At 37.8% G+C, this 23988-nt stretch overlaps 1 protein-coding gene across 10 annotated transcripts in view; it reads left to right on the top strand.

Moving 5' to 3' along the window:
* The window catches only part of PRRC2C (proline rich coiled-coil 2C), a 98709-nt gene that overhangs the window by 9595 nt on the left and 65126 nt on the right, over nt 1-23988 (top strand). For 6 of the 10 annotated variants that reach the window (XM_082834639.1, XM_082834644.1, XM_082834641.1 and 3 more), the window contains exons 2-5: nt 18085-18250; nt 19742-19919; nt 21304-21413; nt 22521-22646. In XM_082834639.1, coding sequence (XP_082690765.1) covers nt 18139-18250; nt 19742-19919; nt 21304-21413; nt 22521-22646 — 526 coding nt within the window. In that variant the 5' untranslated portion in view covers nt 18085-18138. The remainder of the gene's footprint in view (nt 1-18084; nt 18251-19741; nt 19920-21303; nt 21414-22520; nt 22647-23988) is intronic. The other 4 variants (XM_082834643.1, XM_082834640.1, XM_082834646.1 and 1 more) reach the window with 2 other exon arrangements.

Raw genomic sequence — 23988 nt, 5'->3', positions numbered from 1 at the left:
CTTCCATCATCTGCACGAGGATTTGGCTTTCTTTTCAGAGCTCTTTTTTCCCCCACAAAGAAACAGTTATGTATCTCTTCACGAGAGTTACTGTTTCTTTAAAAAGCAAAACAAACTCTGGGGATGAGACAGCAGGAGAGATAGGGAGAGATGTCTAAGCTTATTTCCTAGAAGCATCCTTCTCTCACATACCTCATGGCATCGTGGCATTTTGTGCCTCAGGAAAATTACTTATCACTTCATTTCACAGGTCTTTGGGTTGCTTGGCTAATGGTGAAAGTAGAGAATGAGTTTAAGATATAACTTGTTTCCACCTATGGGTAAACTGAACAGTTACGAAATTTTTCTTTTGTATCCAATTTAGTTTGTTTTTAATGTTTGTCTTAATGAAGACCAGAATTGAGCGTAATGCTCTAAACAATGTGATAAACACAAGATTCAGTAGAACTGTCACAATTCTAGATTTGTGCATTAGATTTCTATCAAAGTAGCAATTTTTGTAAAGCAGTGCTGTCACACTACTAGCTGTTACTAACTGTCCTGTTTTATATGAACAGGCTGGGTCTGTATTCTGTATGAAATTCAGTTCTTGAGCTATGACTACCTACCTATTCTTTTTTTTTTTTTTCTTTTTTTTGGTACGCGGGCCTCTCACTGTTGTGGCCTCTCCCGTTGCGGAGCACAGGCTCCGGATGCGCAGGCTCAGCGGCCATGGCTCACGGGCCCAGCCGCTCCGCGGCACGTGGGATCTTCCCGGACCGGGGCACGAACCTGTGTCCCCTGCATCGGCAGGTGGACTCTCAACCACTGCGCCACCAGGGAAGCCCACTACTTATTCTTAAATCCAATTTAATTTTATCCAGCATTCCAAGAAAGTCATTAAATCTTAAGAAAGTCGTTAAGCGCATTGTTCCTCTTTCAGATGTTTGTGTCATATGTGGTGTCTACTTTCCAGGTCTTTATTCAAGTTTTTGACAAAAGGCTTTGAAAAGGACAGGGTCCAATATATTAGTTTTTCTGGTCACATTACTTCATATTGACTTACTTGAATATAAAATAATTTTCAGCCTCAAATATTATATGATCCTATTTGTATTTAAGGAGGAGTGTATAAAGACTAGTACTTTGATTAATGTGTTTAAAGTCAAACTGCGGGGGGGGGGAGTTAGTCAAAAGTAAACTTTTTAGAAAGGTAATATTTTACATTATAAATCAACTATACTCCAATAAAAATTAATTTAAAAAAATTTTTTAGAAAGGTAATATTTTGTGAATGCTGATTGACCTGGAACTCAGAGGAGTGTGGTGAATGTCTTGACTTTTTATTTTAAATGAGTTAAAATTTGAGTTATAAAATGCTGTTTTCTGAAGTTAATACATCAATCCCCTCTATCTTTGTTAGCTACCATGAGAAAATACCATAGGCAAGGTGGCTTAAAAAACAAAGTTATTTTTCACAGTTCTGAAGGCTGGAAGTCCAAGATCACGGTGCCAGTGTAGTCGGGTTTGGCTGAACGCCTTCTAGCTGAGTCCTCGCATGGCTGAGTAGAGCTCTGATGTCTCTTCCTCTCACAAGAGAACTAATCCCATTATGAGGCCCCACGTTCATCACTTCATTTAACCCTAATTACCTCCCAAAGGTCCCAGCTCCAAATACTTTCTATTACATTGGTAGTTAGGGCTTCAACATATGAATTTTGGGGGGACACAGTTCAGTTCCTAGTAACCCCCTCTTTTACAGTCTATAGTGCATTGATTTTTATGCTTTTTACATTGTTACACTTCAAAATAATATTTCTACAACAGTTGGAATACATTCATTAATTGAGATATTACTATGTTTTGTTGCTTTAATTTTTTTATCCTTGATATTCAACTCTGTATTGTAACGGAGTAAGTTTTTTTTTTAATTAATTAATTTTCTGCCTGTGTTGGGTCTTCATTGCTGCTCGCGGGCTTTCTCTAGTTGCAGCAAGCAGGGGCTACTCTTCATTGCAGTGCACGGGCTTCTCATTGCGGTGGCTTCTCTTCTTGTGGAGCACAGGCTCTAGGTGTGCGGGCTTCAGAAGTTGTGGCACGTGGGCTCAGTAGTTGTGACTGGTGGGCTCTAGAGCATAGGCTCAGTAGTTGTGGCACACTGGCTTAGTTGCTCCGCGGCATGTGGGATCTTCCCGGACCAGGGCTTGAACCCGTGTCCCCTGCATTGGCAGGAGGATTCTTAACCACTGCACCACCAGGGAAGTCCCCAGAGTAAGTTTTGATACGAAAAACTTGAATCTTTTAAAATCTCTTAACCTCAAATGACATGTTATTTATTATGTATTTTAAAGGTTTTATGCTTATCTCTTCTATAATGAAAATTGAGTTCTGATTTTCATACGGTGAGGTTATCTTGGTTACTGGCTTTGACAGTAATCTTGGCTCCATCACTTCCTAGCCTTATGAGTTTTACTTCTCTAAGGTTGTTTCTTCATTGGGTAAGTTTTGGTGACTTGGGCTTTGAGCTCTTCTTATTTCCAGTCTGATATTTTTACATTCTAAATCTCTAGAGCTCAGATTTTAAAAAATTGGCTTCAAGAGACATTACAAAATTAGAATGTATAGAAATCGGATCCCTCTTTATGTTAGAAATGGGAGAAATAAATATAGAAGATTATTCAGGGTTTTAAACTAGAGGTTAGGGAAAATGGTTATGGTGAAATTGGGAAGAACATGTTTGGGAAAGCAGATAAGCTTTTAGACTTTTTTGGGGGTTGGACAGTCTTAATCTCAAAGAAATGTTGTAAAAATAATACAGAGAATTTCCATATTCGTTCATTCATATTCCCTGATTGTTAATAGTTTGCTGTTTGTTTTACCATTCTCTGTGTACATGTACCTATGCACACACTCACACATATGTTCTTGACCTTTAATGTCTTGGTCTAAACCCTGTCATTGCCTGAAACGTTACATTCAAATCGCAAGCTCCTATGCCTCCACTTTTCACTCAGTACATTTTCTCCTGCTGTTTTTATTAAATGAACAGAGCAGTCCATAGTAAGCTTGACTCAGCAAGCATTCAATAATCACTACTGTTCAGAGCTTTTATTCAATCTTTTTGAAATTTCCAGTTCCTTCTCCTCTCCTCCTTATTTTTTTCCAGCTTGTCTTACTTCACTCTCTGATTTAGACTTCCATGAAATGTTAATCTAACCATTCTCCTGGCAGTATCCTCATCTCCCTTGCTTTTCTTTACACCTGCCTGGCGCAACTCTAATTTCTTATTCGATCCAGCTGCTTTGTGCCTCCCACCACTCCCTACTCCTAGACATGCTGCTGGACATTGTTAACAGTCTTCAAACTGCACAGGCTTGGGAATACTGTATATTCCCGGTTTCCAGCTTCTACTCAGGTTTCAGTGCTGCCTGTTAATGCCTCGTTTTACTAGTTGGCTGTCTTTTCTCCCAGTTCTTTGCAAATCTTTTCCAGCCTTCTCAAATCTCCACTCAGTTGATGAGATCAGCATGTCTCTTTTTCATTTGTTCCTAGTAGTGCCTGATTAGTAGGCACTGGGTAAATATTTTTTTTGCGTGGATGGCGGAATTAAACATTTTTAGTGCGTAGTTCTGTCAAGAAACTTAAGTGAAGATGTTTTGTTCTATACGCAATTAAAAATGAATGTCTAAAGATTGTAGCTTGAAGGAAGGATTTGGTTGGGAATTATCCTTACTGAAGCAGTGAACAGTAGATGAGATGGCTAAAGAGGTAAGCACATAGAGAAGAGAGCTGACAAAAGCAGCTAACGTTTATGTAGAGGGATAGGAAAAAAAATGAGGCAGATGTCAGTCACAGAAACCAGTGAAAATGGTTTACACGGAAGCTCTTTATTTTTATATTTGTATGTGATACTTGACTGTTATTAGTATATATTCTTCCTATATTTGTTCAATAAAACATTTGTTGAATGTGTCCAGCAGGCTCATCTGGAAATGGTTGCAGTTTCTTTTTAATGTTAACAATTTGAGTGGGACATTGTGCTGTGTTTCCCAGAGGAACTAAACAATCACCATAAGAATAAGGAGGAAAGAGGTAAACAGAGGCTGGATACCTAGAAGCCCATGGAGGCCAGAAAGATTATGATTCTGTCATTTAATTGAATTTTGCAAATTGGTGATTTGCAGAAGTATGAGGTTCCTCCCTCCCCCCCAAATATACTAGATTTTAAATACTAGATTTTAAATACTTAATATTTTTGGTATCAAATACTTTTAATTATTTTGTAATCGTAGGTGAGTCACCTTAGAATCTTACAATTTTTGGCACTGATGGAATTTTAGAGGTGGTACCTAATCTCCTCTTGATGTGGAAATCTCTTACAGATTTTTTTTCCCACAAATTTTCCGCCTACAATACCTATCCTTTCATGAAAACCATCGTTTTGTTACCACTGTTTGTTATTCTTTCATTTCAAAAAGTTGATGTTTATATTATGGTAAACTGCTGCCTTCCAAATTTCCCTTGGACCTTTTGGAAACAGTCTGTTGGCTTTAAAAGCACTGGCTTCCTTTTTTTTTTTTTTTCTTTTTTCTTCCTTTCTTCCATCTTAACTTTTTTTTTTTTTTTTTGGTCAAAAAAGGTAATATGTATTTATTCAAAATTCGGAAAATGTGGGTGCATGTTTTGCTACATCTAATTTCAGTGAAAAAAATGCTAGTTTCTTACCAGCATTGCTCAGTTATAGAACCTTGAATTTAGAGAGATGTTTACTTTCTCTTTCCTTAAACAGAGAAAGGGGATGTGTTATTCAAAAAGCTTTATTTTGGAGACTGACCCTCAGCCCTTAATGATTTAGATTTTTTTAGGTACATAGTAGACAGGGTAGTAATATAAAAAATAGGTGTTTTTTTTGGCCATGCTGCACAGCTTGAGGGTTCTCAGTTCTCTGACCAGGAATTGAACCTGGGCCACAGCAGTGAAAGCCCAGAATCTTAACCACTAGGCCACCAGGGAACTCCCAGAATGCTATTTTTAAAACAAAGACAAGCCTTTGCTCAGAATTCAGTGGTTTCCCATTGTTTCAAAGATAAAGTTTTTAATCCTAATAGGCCCACCTCATCCAACCTTCTTTCTCTCCTTCAACTGTCCCTTTCTTACTAGCTTCTGCTTCCCCAGCTTTTTTGAACATGGTTAGCATATCAGGGCCGGAGGTCCTTTGCATTTGGTTTTTCTTCAACCTTGAAGCTGCCTGTTTGCCCTTTAGATCCAAGTCAGAAGCTCTCTCCTCAGAGAGGCCTTTAGTGATCAACTTATCTAAAGTAGTTCCACCCTTTCTAAAGTAGTTTCCACCCTTTCATGTTGTCCTGTTTGGTTTTATTTATGGCCTTTGTCACCATCTGAAATGATTTTATTTACCTATTATTTGAATCACCAAACTAGAAAGTAAGACCGGAGAGAGCAGATTCTTATCCCTTGTATCTCCAGTGCACAGAATAGCATACATAGTAGGTGTTCAGTAAATGTTTCAAAATATGGATCACTTAATGACTGACATAGATTATAAATAAATTTTACCACATACCATATTGTAGTGAATATCCTTACGTGTATGTGTATTTTGCACGCATTAGTATTTTTTTAGGATAGATTCTTAGACTTTGTTTTAAGCTATGCTGCTGGGTTCTAAACCATTCTTAGCTCTCTACCCAAGCCTTACAAAACAGACCACAGACTGGATTTGGCCATAGGCCTTAGTTTGCCAAAGCCTGCCTTTAGTTCATTGTAAATAGCATGTGAATTGTCTCTGTTTAATGTCAGAATTCCCTTGTGAAATCACCTGGGCCAGACACTTCGGGGGTGGGCAGCTTTTGGACAACTTTTTTTTCCCCATTGTTTTTACCTGTTTATTTTGAGCCAAATCTGGTAATTTCTGTTTTCCTAGAAAACCCTTATTTCAAAGCCTTCTCTTCATGTGTGTATTTTATATCATCTTTCTCATTCTTAGTGTTAACTTAAAATTAGAGTGATTCAGCTAATTTATATATATTTTTTCCAAAAGAGCCAGCTCTTGAATTTATCAGTAGTTATTATTGTTTTTTTTTTAATTTGATTTTTCTTTTCTGCTTTTTTTTGGGTAACTTTTAAAACATATTGTTTTGTCTGGTAATGAAAGTCCTTAAGAGCATTCCTTTGAATTATATGATTCTGCGCTTTATGGTTTGATAAGAGGTGTGTTTGTTTTTCACTTTCAGTTGATTCTCTTCTACATTTCTAGTTTTGTCTATTAACTTTGTAGCCACAGGAATATTAAACTACTGTCTTATCAATCCCAGGAACAAAAACAGTTTGTTGATTCCTTGTTTATGATGTTCTGGCTTTTTTTTTTCTGCTCTGGTATGAGCTGTATTATTACATTGTTCTTCATTACTCCTTCTCAGAGCTACTGATTTCTCCAATTTCATATCTTGCCAGCCTGTTTCCCTCCCTGCCATCCCTGCCCTCTTCCCTTGTACAAATGAAAAACATTACTGTAGGGACTTCCCTGGTGGGGCAGTGGTTAAGAATCCGCCTGCCAATTCAGGGGACATGGGTTCAATCCCTAGTCCAAGAAGATCCCACATGCCGTGGAGCAACTAAGCTTGTGTGCCACAACTGCTGAGCCTGCGCTCTGGAGCCTGCGAGCCACAACTACTGAGCCTGCGAGCCACAACTGCTGAAGCCCGCACACCTAGAGCCCATGCTCCGCAGCAAGAGAAGCCACCGGAATGAGAAGCTCAAAAGAGTAGCCCCCACTCGCCTCAACTAGAGAAAGCCCGCACACAGCAACGAAGACCAAATGCAGCCAAAAAAAAAAAAAAAACAAAAGAAAAAAACCACTATTGTATATCTCCTATATTAATATTCTACTTTACTTCTGACATTTCTGGTCACCACATGGAGGGCGGGGTTCCCCACACCAAGCAGTTAGATTCTCCAGCCACTGTCTGGGTGTCCTGAAATTTAACTGAATTCTGATCTAACTACCCAGAGATACCATTATATCCCAGAGATTAATAAGGGCTCAGTCCCACAAGACTGTCCCCTCAAATACTTCAGATGCCAGTTGAAAGTCCAGATTGTTAACGATTGTTAACCATGCTGCTAGCTAACTGGCTGGCTGGCTGTAAATCATGTTTGATTAATTTGCTAGAGCAGTTCACAGAACTCAGGAAAACAATTTACTTGCTAGATTACTGGTTTATTACAAAGATATTAAAGTATGGGAGTGAATGAAAAGATGTACAGGGCAAGGTCCAGAAGAGTCCCAAGCACATGAGTTTTTGTCCCTGTGTAGTTTATGGAACTCCATCCTCCAGGAAGTGCTCCCAACCTTAATGGAGGCATGAATAATTAAATCTTTGGCCAATGGTGATTAATTCAACCTCCAGCTCCTCTCCCTACCCTGGAGGAGAGGAGGATGGTGTTGAAAGTGCCAGCCCTCTAATCACTTGGTTGATTCCCCTGGCAACCAGCCCTCACCCCTAGAGGCCTTCCTGGAGTCACTACACTAACTTATCCTCAGGTGTGGTTGTAAGGGGCTTGTTATGAATAACAAAAGATACCTTTATCTCCTATTATTTAGGAAATTCCAAGGGTTTTAGCCCTGTGTCAGGAGTGGGGCTGAAGACCAAGTATAATTTTCTTATAAATCACAATATCATACCTTGCAGTCTACACTCCACTTACAATAAATTTGTGTAAATATCTGTAATAACTTCATTTCTAATCCCTCTTGTTTGCTTGGAATCTAGGGGTCCTTGATCTTTTTAAAAATATTTTTTATTGACATAAAATAAACTGCACATACTTAAAGTATACTGTTTGATGCTTTGCATATACACATCATGAAACTCTTACCACAGTCAAGATAATGAACATATCAAGAAAAATTTCCTTCTGTTCCTCCCAGTTCCTATCCATAGGCAATCACTGATCTGCTTCCTGTACCATAGATACATTTGCATTTTGTAGTGTCGACTGAAAAAAAAGCACAACCTAAAAGTTGAGAATTACGTTTTATTTGGCGGACAAAACTGAAGACTTAAGCCTGGAAGTTAGCCTTTCAGATGGCTCTTAGGGACTAGTCCAGAGAGGTAAGGGAGGAGCCAGGATATATAGAAGTTTTGCAACAAAACCCAGGTAGTTGGAACATCAAAAAAGGTTAAGGTTAATTAAAGAAAACCAGATGTCTCAAGTTAATGAATTTAGCTCTTTTCTAGTATGGGAAGATGCAAGGGTCTGGGCTTATTGAAATCATTCCTTTGATATGCACCTTAACTCCCTAGGACCAGTATCCTCCTTTTTCTCCAACCTGGATCCCCTCAGGGTGCACAGTTGACGGTGGCTGCTGTAGCTACTGGCTTGTTGGCCTGCGGCAACATCCTTTGTTTACTGATATAGGAGGCAACATTTTTCATCCACAGTTGAATTCAGTATATAGTGTATATGTTGGGAGTCTAGCTTCTTTCCTTCACCATAATGACTTTGAGATTTATCCATGTTGTTACATTTATCAGTAGTTCATTCTTTTTTATTACTTGGGTATTCATTCCATTTATGTATATACCACAATATGGTTATCCAGTAACCTGTTCGTGAACAGTTGGGTTGTTTCCAGTGCTTGCCTATTACAAATAAAACTATGAACCAGAGTACAAGTCTGAGTCTTCATATGGACATATATTTTCATTTTCTTGTATAAACATTGGGAATGGAATTGGGATTGTACGGTTTGGGGATTTTTTTCCTTTTAAAGAAGCTGCCAAACTGTTTTCCCAAGTGGTTATACCATTTTACATTCCCACGAGCAGGCTATGAGAGTTCCAGTTCTTCCACATCCTTGTCGACACTTGGTATAATTATTCCGTAGTTTTAGCCAATACAGTAGAAGTATGGAGTTATCTTAATTACTGTGGTCTAAATTTGCATTTCCCAAATACTAATGGTGCTGAAATGCTGAATATCTTTACACGTGTTTATTTGCCACTTGTGTATCTCTGGTGAAGTGTCACATCCTGTGCCCTTTAAAAATAATTGGGTCATGTGTTTTATTATTGAGTTCTGAGAGTTTTGTACATATTCTGGATAAAAGTGTTTCGTCAGATACATGATCTGCAGATGTTTTTTTCCCAGACAGTAGATTGTGTTTTCATTGTCAACCGTGAGAACTTTCAAAAGGCAAAAGTCTAGTTTAAAAATTTCATCTTTTATGGATTGTGAGCCCCGCCCCCACCCCCACCGCATGCGGCTTGCAGGATCTTAGTTCCCCAGCCAGGGACTGAACCCACGCCTTTGGCAGTGAAAGCTCTGAGTCCTAACCACTGGACTGCCAGGGAATTCCCTATGAATTGTGTTTTTAGTGTACTGTCTAAGAAGTCTTTATATTTAACCCAGGGTCACAAAGATTTTCTCCTATGGTTTCTCTAGAAGTTTTTATAGTTTCAGGTTTTATCTTTTGTCTGTGGTCCTTTTTAAAAATTTTGAGATATTTTTAACATATGATGTCATACAAGTTTAAGGTGTATTTTTGTGCATTTATATATTGCAGTGTGATTAATTATGCACGTGATGTGTGGAGGTTAAGCATTAGCTTAAACCTCCACACATCACGTGCATAATTATCATTTAAGATCTTAGCTCGAAAAATCTACAAACAGTAAATGCTGGAGAGGGTGTGGAGAAAAGGGAACCCTCTTGCACTGTTGGGGGGAATGTAAATTGATTCAGCCACTATGGAGAACAGTATGGAGGTTCCTTAAAAAGCTAAAAATAGAACTACCATACGACCCAACAATCCCACTACTGGGCATATACCCTGAGAAAACCATAATTCAAAAAGAGTCGTGTACCACAGTGTTCATTGAAGTTCCGTTTACAATAGCCAGGTCATGGAAGCAACCTAAGTGTCCATCGACAGATGAATGGATAAAGATGTGGCACATATATACAATGGAATATTACTCAGCCACAGAAAGAAACGAAATTGAGTTATTTGTAGTGAGGTGGATGGACCTAGAGACTATCATACAGAGGGAAGTAAGAAAGAGAAAAACATACCATATGCTAACATATATATATGGAATCTAAAATAAAAAGGTTCTGAAGAACTTAGAGGTGGGATAGGAATAAAGACGCAGACGTAGAGAGTGCACTTGAGGACATCGGAAGGGGGAAGGGTAAGCTGGGACGAAGTGAGAGTGGCATGGACTTATATATACTACCAAATATAAAATAGATGGCTAGTGGGAAGCAGCCACATAGCACAGGGAGATCAGCTCGGAGCTTTGTGACCACCTAGAGGGGTGGGATAGGGAGGGTGGGAGGGAAACGCAAGAGGGAGGAGATATGGGGATATATGTATATGTATAGCTGGTTCACTTTGTTATAAAGCAGAAACTAACACACCATTTTAAAGCAATTATACTCCAATAAAGATGTTTTTTAAAAAAAAAGATCTTAGCGGCTTCGAAATACATATACAATGTTGTTGACCATAATCATAATACTGTACATTAGGTCTCCAGAACTTACCCCATCTTCTAACTGCAAGTTTGTACCCTTTGCTATGGTCCATTTTGCATTGAGTTTTGTATATTTTTGTATTCATTCATTCATTCAGCTAGCTAGCTGCACTGGGTCTTAGTTGCGGCATGTGGGATCCTTGTTGTGGCATGTGGGATCTGGTTCCCTGAACAGGGATGGAACCCTGGGCCCCCTGCATTGGGGGCACGGAATCTCATCCACTGGACCACCAGGGAAGTCCCAAGTTTTGTATATCTTTCTATATTCTGTTCTGTTGATCTGTTTTACACTGTTATTACAGTGTCTTCATTGCTGCTTTATAAGTCTTGAAATCAGGTGACATTGGCCCTCCAACATTATTTTTCTTTTTAAAATTCTTTTGCTTATCGTAGAAAAACTCCCTCTGAGGTTTTGTTTGGGATTGCTTTGAATCTGCAGATAAACTTGGCAAGAATTGACATATTATTGGGTCTTTTGACCCACAGATATGGCCTATCTCCATTTATCTAGGTCTTCTTTAGTGTTTTGTAGTTTTCAGTATACAAATATTGCACAATTTTTGTCAGATATATCCCTAAATATTTCCTAGTTTTAATTGCTGTTATAAGTTGTACTTTAATTTCTGATTGTTCGTTGCTACTATGCACTGATATAATTGATTTTTATATGTTGATCTTGTATACAACCTTGCTTAACTCTCTTCTTAGTTCTAGTAGCTTTTTTTAGACTTAGTCAGATTTTCTACGTATATGATCATGTCAGCAAATAGACAGTTTTATTTCATCCTTCCCCATCTGACTTCCTTCCCCCCCCCCCCCTTGTCTTACTGCACTGGCTTAGAAATTCTAGAACAGTGTTGAACAGAAGTGGTGAGAGTTGATAGCCTTTCTTTGTTCTTTAGAACATGGGTTAAGCACCAGTCTTTTACCATTAAGTATGATGTTGCTATAGGTTTTTGTTTTTTATTAGACTATTTTTTTTAAATAGGTTGTAATAGATGCCCTTTATCAGGCTGAGTCTTAATTTCCTGAGAAGATTTTATCAGGAATGGGTGTTGTGTTTTGTGAGGTACTTTTTCCGGCATATATTGAGATAATTGTGTGTTTGTTTTAGTTTACTATATGGTGAACTGTGGCCTCTCCCGCTGCGGAGCCTGATGCGCAGGCTCAGCGGCCATGGCTCACGGGCCCAGCCACTCCGCGGCATGTGGGATCTTCCCGGACCGGGGCACGAACCCATGTCCCCTGCGTCAGCAGGCGGACTCTCAACCACTGCGCCACCAGGGAGCCCTCTATTGAGTTTTGAAGGTTAAACCACCTCTGCATTCCTGGGATAAAGATATTTAAATAATAAAAAAGTGTTTTTCACACATTTCTTACTTAGTTCCATTTCTGGTGCTGCTCATTCTTTTCTGTAGATCTAGCCTTCCCTCTGGTAACTTTTTTTTTTCTTTCTCCTGTTTGAAGGACTTAACATTTCTTAGAGTGTAGATCTGCTAATGATGAATTATTTCATCTTTCTTAAGGCTGAGAAACTCTTGTTGGTCATTTTTTTTTTTTTTTTTTTTTTTTTTTTTGGTTTTTTTCGGTATGCGGGCCTCTCACTGCTGTGGCCCTTCCTGTTGCGGAGCACAGTCTCCGGACGCGCCGGCTCGGCGGCCATGGCTCACGGGCCCCCAGCCGCTCCGCGGCATGTGGGATCTTCCCGGACCGGGGCACGAACCCGTGTCCCATGCATCGGCAGGCGGACTCTCAACCACTGCGCCACCAGGGAAGCCCCTGTTGGTCATTTCTGAAAGTATTTTTGCTGGATATGGAATTCTAGGTTATCAGTTTTTTCTAAGTATGTGGCTGCAACGTTTTCTCACTTGCATGGTTTCCAACAAGGATTCTGCTCAAATTTTTTTGTTGTTGTTGTTAAACCTCTTAGTTCCTCTTAGTTTAAACCAGGGATTGAACCCGCACCCTTGGCAGTGAAAACGCAGAGTCCTAACCGCTGGCCACCAGGGAATTAATTCCCTCTGCTCTAACTCTTATGTTTGTTTCTCTTATTGCTTTTCAGATTTTCTCTTTATCATTAGTTTTGAACAATTTTATTATGATGTGCTTTGGTATGGTTTAGTTCATATTTCTTATGCTTGGACTTCGTTGAGTCTTTTGCATCTGTATTTATAGTTTTCATCAGATTTTGTAAGATTCTGGCCATTATTTTTTCTTTCACCCCACCTCCTTGAGCGACTCCAGTTACACATAGATTAGGCTGTCTAACTCTGTCTCAGGGCTTATCTTTCATGTCTCTGTATTTAATCTTTTTACTTGTTGAACATATAGAATGCAGTTATATAAAATAACAACATTTTTGTCCACTAATTCTGATACCTAGGTCAGCTAGATTGGTTTCAGTTGATTGATTCTTCTCTTCAATAAGGTTCATATTTTCCTGCTTCTTTGCCTGCGTAGTTTTTAATTAAATTGTTCAATGTGGATTTTGCCTTCTTGGATGCTGGATATTTTTCCATTTTTTAAAATAAACATTCTTTAGATTTGCTTGGGACTCAGTTACCAGAAACAGTGTGATTTAAAGTCTAGCATGTGAGAATTGGTGCTATTCCCAGTCCTTCCTGAGCAACAGGCACTGTTCCCTCTGATTATTTCAGATGGTTCTTTCCTGGCTTTGGGTGGTTTCCTCACACACGTACATATTGATACTCTGCTGAATACACAAGGCGGAACAGATCCTCTGCAGATCTGTAGCATTTTCTCTTTGTATACCTCTCTTCTTTCCAGTATTATATCCTAGCTACCTTGGTCATCCTGAATGCCCAGCTTCATTTCTTCAACTTAGGGAGTCTCCCAGCCTCCACTTGAATTCTATTCTGAGTTCCCTTCTCAGTGCCATGACCTGGGAGCTCTCCAGGCAATAAGCTCAGGAAACCATAGGGCTCACTTCATTTCTTTCCTCTCTGTTAGGGATCACATCAATTCAGTATCTTAAGTTCTTGTTTTATTTATATATAAGTAAAATTATACACACCTACCTGCACTGGACAGTATATATAAACACATTACATATGCATGTGTACAAAGTGATTCAGGTTTTTTATATATATATATATATATATATATATATATAAATTCTTTTTCCTACTCTTTTCCATTATGGTTTATTAGTTCCCTGTGCTATACAGTAGGACCTTGTTGTTTATCTATTTTATATATAGTAGTTTGTATCTGCTCATCCCAAACTCCTAGTCTATCCCTCTCCACCCCTCTTACCCCTTTGGTAAAACCACAAGTTTGTTCTCTATGTTTGAGTCTGTTTCTGTTTTGTAAATAAGTTCATTTGTATCATTTTAGATTCTACATATAAGTGATATCATATGGTATATGTCTTTCTCTTTCTGATTTCACTTAGTATGATAATCTCCAGGTCCATCCATATAGCTGCAAATGGCATTATTTCATTCTTTTTTTATGACTGAGTAGTATTCCATTGTGATACATACCACATCTTTATCCATTCATCTGTCGATGGACACTTAGGTTGCTTCCATGTCTTGGCTATTGTAAATAGTGCTGCTATGAACATAGGGGTGGGGTGCATGTATCTTTTCATATTAGAGATTTCTCTGCATATAGGCCCAGGGGTGGGATTTCTGAAAGTGCCCACATATAACTGGCAAACCATTAGAGTGCAATTGGCTTTTCTGATTTATCCAGTCTTATTGTTTATGGCTGTAAATTCTTTGTCTTTAGAAATGCATGATCTTTTATAGAAATAGGTACATTGTGATAGTTTTTTCTTATCTTTGAATTATCTTTTGAATGCATTTGTACTAGCTCAATCATGTATTTATGATTTACTTTTGGAGGGGGGTAGTAGGTACTATAAAGCCTTCTTGGGTTTTATACTGGAAAGGCTCATAGGATATGAAAGAATAAATTTATTCTCTATTCTAATGGCCTGAGAAGCTGACTCTCTGGCCATATTTCTTACCTCAGAATATACCCAGTATGTATTTTGTTTATCTGTTTGGTGAAAGAGCATGTACTGAAGGGCATACCATATAGGCAGTAGTTTATTAATAGGGGAAGGAGAAACTTTGTACAGAATTTTGAACCTTAAAAAGAACTACTCAGACTTGAATTTTATTATATATTTACAGGAATTTTCTTTTTTTTTTTTGTATTTGGAAATTCCTTATAATTTAAAGGAAATTTTTTAGTTTATTTAACTCTTAAGTAGGAAAATTAAGGTTCATTTTGTGATTATTTCCAGGCTCTAATGTTTTGTGATGGCTGAGTTGAATTAGATATTCTGTCACCCTACAGTTAAATTGTGTTATGTTAACTTTGTTTTCCTTGTGTAAGCCTATGGACAAGCTGAACTGCCCTATCTTGTTAATTTTGTTTACTTATAAAATTGAACATTTTAATACATTTGCTTAATGGTATTTCTCTATAGTGAATTGTTTGTTCATATAGCATTAATATTTGGGTTTCTGCAAGTTTTTTTCTTCAATTTGTTGACTTCTTACATAACATTTGCATTTTGTCAAATGTTGAGATATTTTCCCTGTTGACTCTCAACTTAATATTTTTAACTAGTTTTCCTCTCGTGATTTGTGAATATTCGGTAGGTTTGCTTCTGAAACGTTTAATGTGAAATACATGCCTGTGTTGTAGGTAAAGTTGAAACTTTATTCAAAACAAAGGAGAAATGTAAACAGGAAGTAGAATTATGTAGGAACACAGAGTTCTGGGCTGGAGATATAAATTTGGCATGATCGGTTGGTAGTTGAAGCCTTAGAATTGGATGAGATTTCCTACAGAGATGAATTTAGAAGGAGAAAGAAGGTGAGGACAGGATGGGTAGCACAGAAGGAAGGATTGGCCTTAGATGGAATGGGAGGAAAGATACACTTCCTTTATTGCAGTGGTTCTGAAGACTGCTTACATATTAGAATTGACTGAGGAGCATTTTCAAAATAAGGATTGATGATGAGATCCCACCTCACATGCCTAGAAACTTTTTTTTTTTAATAAATTTATTTATTTTTGGCTGCATTGGGTCTTCCTTGCTGCACGCAGGCTTTCTCTAGTTGCACTAAGCAGGGGCTACTCTTCGATGTGGTGCGCGGGCTTCTCATTGCAGTGGCTTCTCTTTGGCAGAGTATGGGCTCTAGGCGCACAGACTTCAGTAGTTGTGGCATGCAGGCTCAGTAGTTGTGGCTCACAGGCTCTAGAGCACAGGTTCAGTAGTTGTGGCGCACGGGCCTAGTTGCTCCATGGCATGTGGGATCTTCCCAGACCAGGGCTCGAATCTGTGTCGCCTGCATTGGCAGGCAGATCCTTAACCACTGTGCCACCAGGGAAGTTGCAAACTGGTATGTTTTAAATTCCCAGGTGATTTTAATGTGTGGCAAGAGTTAAGGACCGACCACTGCTTAGCATATATCTGTTTGTAGTAAGTCAGTGAGTCTTGAACTTTTGTGTTTTTCAGAATCACTGGGAGGGCTTTCTAAGGCACAGTGGTTGGCCCATCCTCAGTTTGATTCAGTAGGTATGGGTTGGAGCCTGAGAATTTGCATTTCTAACAAGTTTCTAGATGATGCTGAGAACCACTGTAACAGTAGGTGAAGGAAAGGAAACCCTTAGGAAAGATGGATGTAGATGCTGGTGGGCTTGTAGGTTTGCCCCTAGGAAGTTTAAGGAGTTTCTTTCTTAACGTTGCGTTGTTTATGATGTAGGCACGTTAGGGTCTCCACTAAGAGTGCTGCATGAGTAGTTGTAGTGTTAAGAGGGGTTTGAGGATTCTTAGGTGTTAAAATTGCCATCAAATGAGGGTGAAAGAACAAGTTGACTTTTTATTATATGTCAGTTACTTTTTTTTCACCTTGAAGAAAGATCTCCTTGAATCTTAGTTCTGTCGTCTAATGAATATGCACTGTCCTCTTTTGTCACTGGAGCTGAATATTCTTCCTGTATATCTTTGTCCATGTTATTGGTGAAAATATGTCAACAGGATAGATTCTCGGAGTATATAGATAGCTCTCTTCACACCGTCATCGTTAGCACCCTTGGGATAAAATTAATTATATACATTCTGCCACATATGATTGTAAGCCATCTTATATTCATTAATGTAGTTCTTTTGGTTTCAGATGAGTCGTTTTCACAATTTATTTCAAGGAAAGATGGTCTATCGTAAATGTATACTTGGAGAAGCTAAGTGATTACAGTTACATGGGGAGGAGGCAGCATGGTGTAAATGGACTGACCCAGAAGCCTTGATTTCAAATCCAATCTTGTTTACCTATGAACATCAGTTTCCTTATCTGTAAAATCAGAATACTAACTGTATCATAAAGTTACTAGACTGAAATGAGATAACAGATGTGAAAATTATTGATAAATTTTATGGAACGCCATAAATATTGTAGCAGGTGATATGAATATAAAATCACGTCTCTGCAGGTGATGCTTATTCTGCAATTGACAAATGTAAAACCAGTACATAAAATGATTTTTATGATGGTAGGGTCTACACAGGCATTCCTTGACTTTGAATGCTTTTTGCATTATATACTACTCTGTGTTATCTTTAGCTCCCATGCTTTTAGCTGTTGATGGTTTATTGGTAGAATTCACTGCCTCCTGTCCTACGTCCACCCTGAAAACAAAATAAACAAAACAAACAGAAAAAATCCAACTCCTAAGGTTGATAATGTACACCTCATTAAATTGAAGGGAAATAGTATGAGAGCTAATTTGTGTCTTTTGCCCTGTTTATTAATAAACTAGTTTTTAATTGGGTACATGAGTTCCAAAGATGAACATTCTCTTTGTATATGAATGTTCATTAAAATACTATGTACTTCTAATAACTTCTTATATATACAGAGATTTGTTTTGACAAGTGTACACCATTTCTTGAACACTTACTCCATAGCCATGAAATAGAATATTGTTTTTATGTACTTTGGGTTTATAAAGAAGTATCTACCCTTTGCAGAACATCGAGAAAATAGAATGTTCTTTCTATTCTAAACTGTTAAACTAATAGATCTTTGTTAGACACATACTGCCTGAAAACACAGGCATGCAGTTTATAGGGAAATGATGTTATCCTTCTGTCATGTTTGGATTCCATATGTGTAAGCTAATCATGCCAGTCATCTCAACCCTATTAAGTTGAATGATATTTGTTTATTAAATAGAAAGACATTATCCATAGATTCACTGTATTTGAACTGTTCATTTCAGTATGGATTGAAACCGTTATTCTCTATAGTGTAGTTAAATGGTTACAAATCATAAACAATATACTCACCGAGCACATGGAAGTGTGCTTTTGTCACATTTTGGTTGTTGGAATTTTACAGGCTCTTGAAATTATTGTTGATGTGAGTTATTGAAGATTGACTTAATTTCTCATGTTTTTATTTTTCAGAATTTCTGTGAACATTTGAATTTACTAACAGCATTTAGTAAACTAATTCTAAAGTTTTCCTCCTTGTTTTTCTTTCTTATGTGCATCTTAAAGACTGGTTTTAAGGGGTGTGGCAGGACGTTCTGGACTCGATGAGTTTCCACTGAAATGTCGGAGAAGTCAGGCCAGAACACAAAAGCAAAGGATGGGAAAAAGTATGCGACACTCAGTTTATTTAATACTTACAAGGGTAAATCATTAGAAACTCAGAAAACCACAGGTGAGTAAAATCAAGTGGCATTTATATTTTTTATAGTTTTCATGGTTTTGTTTTATTACTGTAAATGACACACTAGGGCTATTGCTATTAGGATCTAGGGCAAACATATGTTAATGCAGCCCTGTTTACATTGGGCTTTTTATATACGTACACATCTTTGAAGGGATATGAATTTTTTTAAGTTGAAAATTTATAAATGTTATAAAATATGTTTTTTTTTCCTGTTTGTTGTCATCAGAAAATAAATAAAACTATGTGGTTCCAAAAGGGAGACTTGGTCAATGAAATTAATAGGCATAAATATTAGTGGATTTATTCTACCACTTTTAGTTATGGACTAGAGAGTCCTGTGGTTCTTAGTTTTGTTTTGTTTTTTAATACCTTGAACCCAGTGTTTACAGTGAAGAGTGAAAACTGGACCATGTACACATGATAGCTATATGGTGCATTAACAGTGTTCATTATGTACATAAAGGTAGCATATTTCTTCTTTTCTAAAATTTATTCAAGTATCGTTGATTTACAGTAGTGTTAATTTCTGCTATACAGAAAAGTGATTCAGTTATACATATACATACAATCTTTTCATATTATTTTCCATTATGGTTTATCACAAGATATTGAATACAGTAGCTCCTTGTTGTTTATCCATTCTGTATTTAATAGTTTGCATCTGCTAACCCCAAACTCCCAGTTCACCCCCCCACTCCCCTCCCCCTTGGCAACCATGAGTCTGTCCTCTATGTCTGTGAGTCTGTTTCATATCATGTTTATTCTTTAACGTACGAAGTTTCGAGTTTAAAATCGATTCCCTGGAAAAATTAAAAAACAGCATTGTCAGTGTTTTCTTTTTCATAGTTTATAGGGTTGGTTCAGTTGTTAGAATTTTCTTTTTTTAATGTATGTTCTATTTTATTTATTTTCTGTATACTCTATTTATTTATTTTTGGCTGCCTTGGGTCTTTGTTGCTGCGCGCGGGCTTTCTCTAGTTGTGGGGAGCGGGGGCTACTCTTCATTGTGGTTCCCAGGCTTCTCATTGCGGTGGCTTCTCTTGTTGCAGAGCATGGGCTCTAGGTGCGCGGGCTTCAGTAGTTGTGGTGCGTGGGCTCAGTAGTTGTAGCTCATGGGCTTAGTTGCTCTGCGGCATGTGGGATCTTCCTGGACCAGGGCTTGAACCCGTGTCCCGTGCATCGGCAGGTGGACTCTTAACCACTGCGCCACCAGGGAAGCCCAGAAGCGTGGAGTCTTAACCACCAGACTGCCAGGGAAGTCCCAGTTATTAGAATTTTTAAAGCATCTGCTCAGTGGCTTGATAGTTAATTTTAGTATAATTTCTACATTGGGTTATGTTGCAGGTGTGTGGCTTAGTTTTAATTTTTTCATTTTAAAATAGAAAATAATAATTCAAGATCCCGTTAATTCCTATTGTCTTTTTATTTTGTTTTAAGAATAAAATAGTTACTAAGAAAGTTGATGTTACTGATCTTTAGTTGCAGCTCGACATGGATTGCAGAGTCTTGGAAAAGTTGGTATTTCACGGCGTATGCCTCCACCTGCTAACCTCCCAAGTCTCAAAGCGGAAAACAAAGGCAATGATCCTAATGTGAACATCGTACCTAAAGATGGCACAGGATGGGCATCAAAACAAGAGCAACACGAAGAAGAAAAGTGAGTCAAAGTCTGTTAAAGAATGAAATCATTCCCCTTTCTTTGTGGGAACTTATGTTTGAGTTCGTTACGTGCTAGGTGTTGTGCTATGCCCTTTTTTATATAGTCAACTTTTGTGTTTTATGTAGTCAACTTCTGTGTAATTTTTCCTATGCGTGGGTTTAGTGGCAGTATTTTTATGTGTCAGGGTAGAACAGTTGACAGAATTGCTAATCACAGTTTTCCTTGTATCATACACTGTCGGGCTCCCTCCTATCCCATCCTCACCAAATCAGGCATTCTCTTTCTAAAATGATTTAAGAGTTGATTCTGTTAACTACTTTTCATGAAGCTAAGAGTTTCTGTCTGCCTGATTCATTGAAATTATACCTGATGCACATCATAGGTGCTCAAGTAATATTATTTGAATGAATAAAGAATTCACAAGAAAGCTGGCGTGGAATTAGTAATATCCCGCTTAATCATCATTCATTCAATAAATATTTAGCATTCTGTGTCACGGATTATTCAGGGCTCTTGGTTTATTAAATGACCAATCTAAGTAGTGGTAGTTTTTAAAAATAACACAAGAACATGAATACTTAATGCTTTTTGCCTATATCTGTTACTAAATTTCTATATTCTGGTTTGGGGAGCTTTATATAATAAATACAACTGCTTGGGTGAAGCTTACTAAAGACTTATTGTTCTCTACTTCTTAGTTGTTATAGAATTATTTTATAGTAGCAAGTCAGTTTTAGATCTAAGTATACCACAAATATATTGCATTTCTTAAGCCTGTTAACTGCCTTTTTCATTTTTAAGCCTTAACTCATTACAAGAATTGAATAAAACTGTAGACCCCTTTAAAACACCTTTTACTCATGGGGATTCATCAGGCAGGTTGCTGTTACCTCTTTTGATTAACAGTAATATGTACAGTGGTGAAACTGTTGACTGCCAAATGGAGAGCTTGCTTAGCCTTAGCCCCTGGTTAATCCCACCAATCCAGACTGTATGTATGACTATAATGTTATTCCTAATTATAAATGTTCACTTCTTCAAAACAAATTTTTGGTAGCTATGTTCAATAATGAGTGCTTCTTTTTTATCTTTCTTTCTTTTCTTTCCTTCCTTCCTTCTTCCCCTCCTCCCCTCCTCCCTCCCTCCCTTCCTCCCCTTTTCTTTCCAAAGTTAAAAACAAAGCTGTCATCTCCTTGGGTTATTCATGGGTAGAAATGAAAGGAGACAAAATTTAAAGGAATGTTGCAGAGGGAAAACATGGTGGCGTGCATCTGAGTAAATATGTAGCCAAAATAATTTGTATACAAATTTAGCTTAAATGCAATATTTATTTTATTTAAACATATAATATCTGAAATAATGGATTCATATTTTTTTTAAGAGCACCAGAAGTTCCACCAGCACAACCAAAACCTGGGGTTGCAGCTCCCCCAGAAGTAGCACCTGCTCCCAAATCATGGGCCAGTAACAAGCAAGGTGGGCAAGGAGATGGTAAGTGGACATTAGCTGGGGAAACTGGTTAGGCTTGATAGTTACTGAACAGCCATGCAGGAGATAAGGGGCGAATTATGGTGTTTTGGCAGGGGTAGAGAACACTGTCAAAAGATATTATCAGGCCCTGAAAAAAAGGGTCTTGTAAAAATTCTCTTGGGCTACTTAAGTTTCAGTGTTAAGAGCCATGTATGAGCCAATAATAGAGATTAAAGAAGGAGCCTTTAAGGTACCTTGTGCCCCACATTACTCTGTCTTTACCCTACATGACCAGAAAAAATCTTGTGCCTTCAGCTCTGAGACATAAAAGTACCCAGACGTTATGTTGATTGCTAGAAACCATTTTATTTTCCATCTGTGCCCCTAAACCTCTTCTGTTTCAAATATGCTGTTCACGATTTCCGTGGTAGAGAAGACCTAGAGAGTAGCCATAAAGCACAGTAGCTGTAATACTTCCCTCCCTACTAGAAATGATTGGAATCCCCGACAAAACTTAATTTTCCCACTTGCAAAACATATCTGTAAAACATTGTATGGAAAAACCCATCTGGGCCCTCAAGCTAATAAAATCAGCTCTTTTAAATATATGGAAGTATAAAAATAAATAGGCGGGCAGGTAGGTAGATAATTGAATGAGTGAATAGTGAGGTGCAATCAGTATCTCTGCAATAAATTAAAATGAAGCATTTTAGTCTCACCATGATACTTGTAGTGTTGATTCATAAATTCTATTTTAGCAGTATTATTTGAACTGATTCTTAGAGTTATTTATTAGTAAAGGAATTTTACTTATGTTGAAAATGAAAGGAGTCATAATAAAAGAGAAACAGAAGTGAAATTCTCCTTACTTTCCTCATTATCTTTAATGAGTCCACTAGAACAATGTCTGGCAGATTCCTTTCTTAGATTTTTATTTCCTCATGGCTGTTCATTAACTTTCCAAGGGATTCTAATTCTAGATAAATTTAAAAGTTTTATGGATACAAACAGTCATCATTGAAATGTGGAGTAAATTATCAAAAAAAGACAGAGCTCTATCCTGGGAGGGTTTTTGAATTATCTTCAGTATAAAAGTTACATGTAAGGTTTTTTTAAAAATATCCATAGGAATCCAGGTGAATAGTCATTTTCAGCAAGAATTTCCCAGCCTGCAGGCAGCTGGGGATCAAGAAAAAAAAGAAAAAGAATCAGTTGATGACAGCTATGGACCTGGACCCAGTTTACGCCCACCAAGTAAGAATACTTTCTATTTAATAAAAATACAGAATGAGATTATATTTGTGTTTTATCTTGTGATATAACCTCCTGTCTGCTATTGTTGTATGTATGATGACTCACCTAGTTTGAAAAGGCAGATAGTAAATGTAGTTGCTTGCCACTGAAGTATGGTTTTTACATGAACAGCATCAGTTTAACTTGAGAACTTGTTGGAAGTATATGTCTTGGGCCTCACACCCAACCTACTAAATGAAAAGTCAGCATTTTAACAAGATGCGTAGGTGACTTGATTGCACATCAATATTTGGTCATTTTTACAATAGTAAAATTTTTTAGCACACCTCCCCAATATGCAAATATTTGTTTATAATTTATATCCATTCGTTTGCTTTCTGTTAATATTCTGAAATCAAACCGAGGAACCAGTCAATTTGGATAGTAAGAGATACTCGTATTATGTACATTATAAAGCAGAAACTAAAAATAGAAATATAAAATCTTTGAGAGATTTTAAAACATCTTATTAATTATATTGGATTCATAGTGTTGTCACCAAATATCTCAAAGAACCCTGTACCATGTACAGGGAAGTTCCTATTTACAGTAATGATTACAAATTCATGTTTTTCATAACCTAATACATTTTCTATCTCTTTGGCTCATTTCTTGCCAGGTCTGGGTAAATCACCTTTTTTAATTTTTATTTTTAATTACTGTAATGTGGTTGATGAGTTTGTATTAGGAATAGATGTGTCAACTCCACTGTTCTCTTGTTTAGTTTCTTTTCACCAGTTACCTGTTGCTGTGTAACAAATTTGGCAGCTTAAAAGACAAACTGAACTGGGCTTACCATTTCACACAGTATCTGAGGGTCAGGAATCTGGGAGCCACTTAGCTGGGGGTTCTAGCTCAGGTTTTGTTGGTTCTCTGTCAGCAGAATTGCAGTGAAACTGTCATCCGATGCTGACTTGACTAGGGCTGCTGTTTTAAGCTCTCTCATGGTGGCTCATTTGTATGTGGGCGGCTCACAACGGATTTCCTCAGAAAAAATAAGGAGGGACAGACAGACATCTCTCACCCGAGATGGAACCCCTAGGCTTTCATAGCCTGTTCTCAGAGAAGACAGCCAACACTCCTGCCTTATTCTACAGGTTACACAGACCAATCCTGGTACACTGCTGAGAGGGGACTACACAGGGTGTGAATAGCAGGAGGTAGAGACCATTCGAACCAAACAAGGTTTCCTTGTAAAACCATTTATCTCTTTTATTTGGTTAAGTGTAGTTGAATCAGGTAATGCAGTCACTAAATCTGCTCACTTGGGCACATGTAACTAGCAATAGTAGACTGAAAACGA

Source organism: Leucopleurus acutus (assembly GCF_964270905.1).
Source record: "Leucopleurus acutus genome assembly, chromosome: 2".
In the NCBI taxonomy this organism is placed as follows: Eukaryota; Metazoa; Chordata; class Mammalia; order Artiodactyla; family Delphinidae; genus Leucopleurus; species Leucopleurus acutus.
Note: the sequence above shows the minus strand (reverse complement) of the source record. Positions and strands in the feature narration are given on the sequence as shown.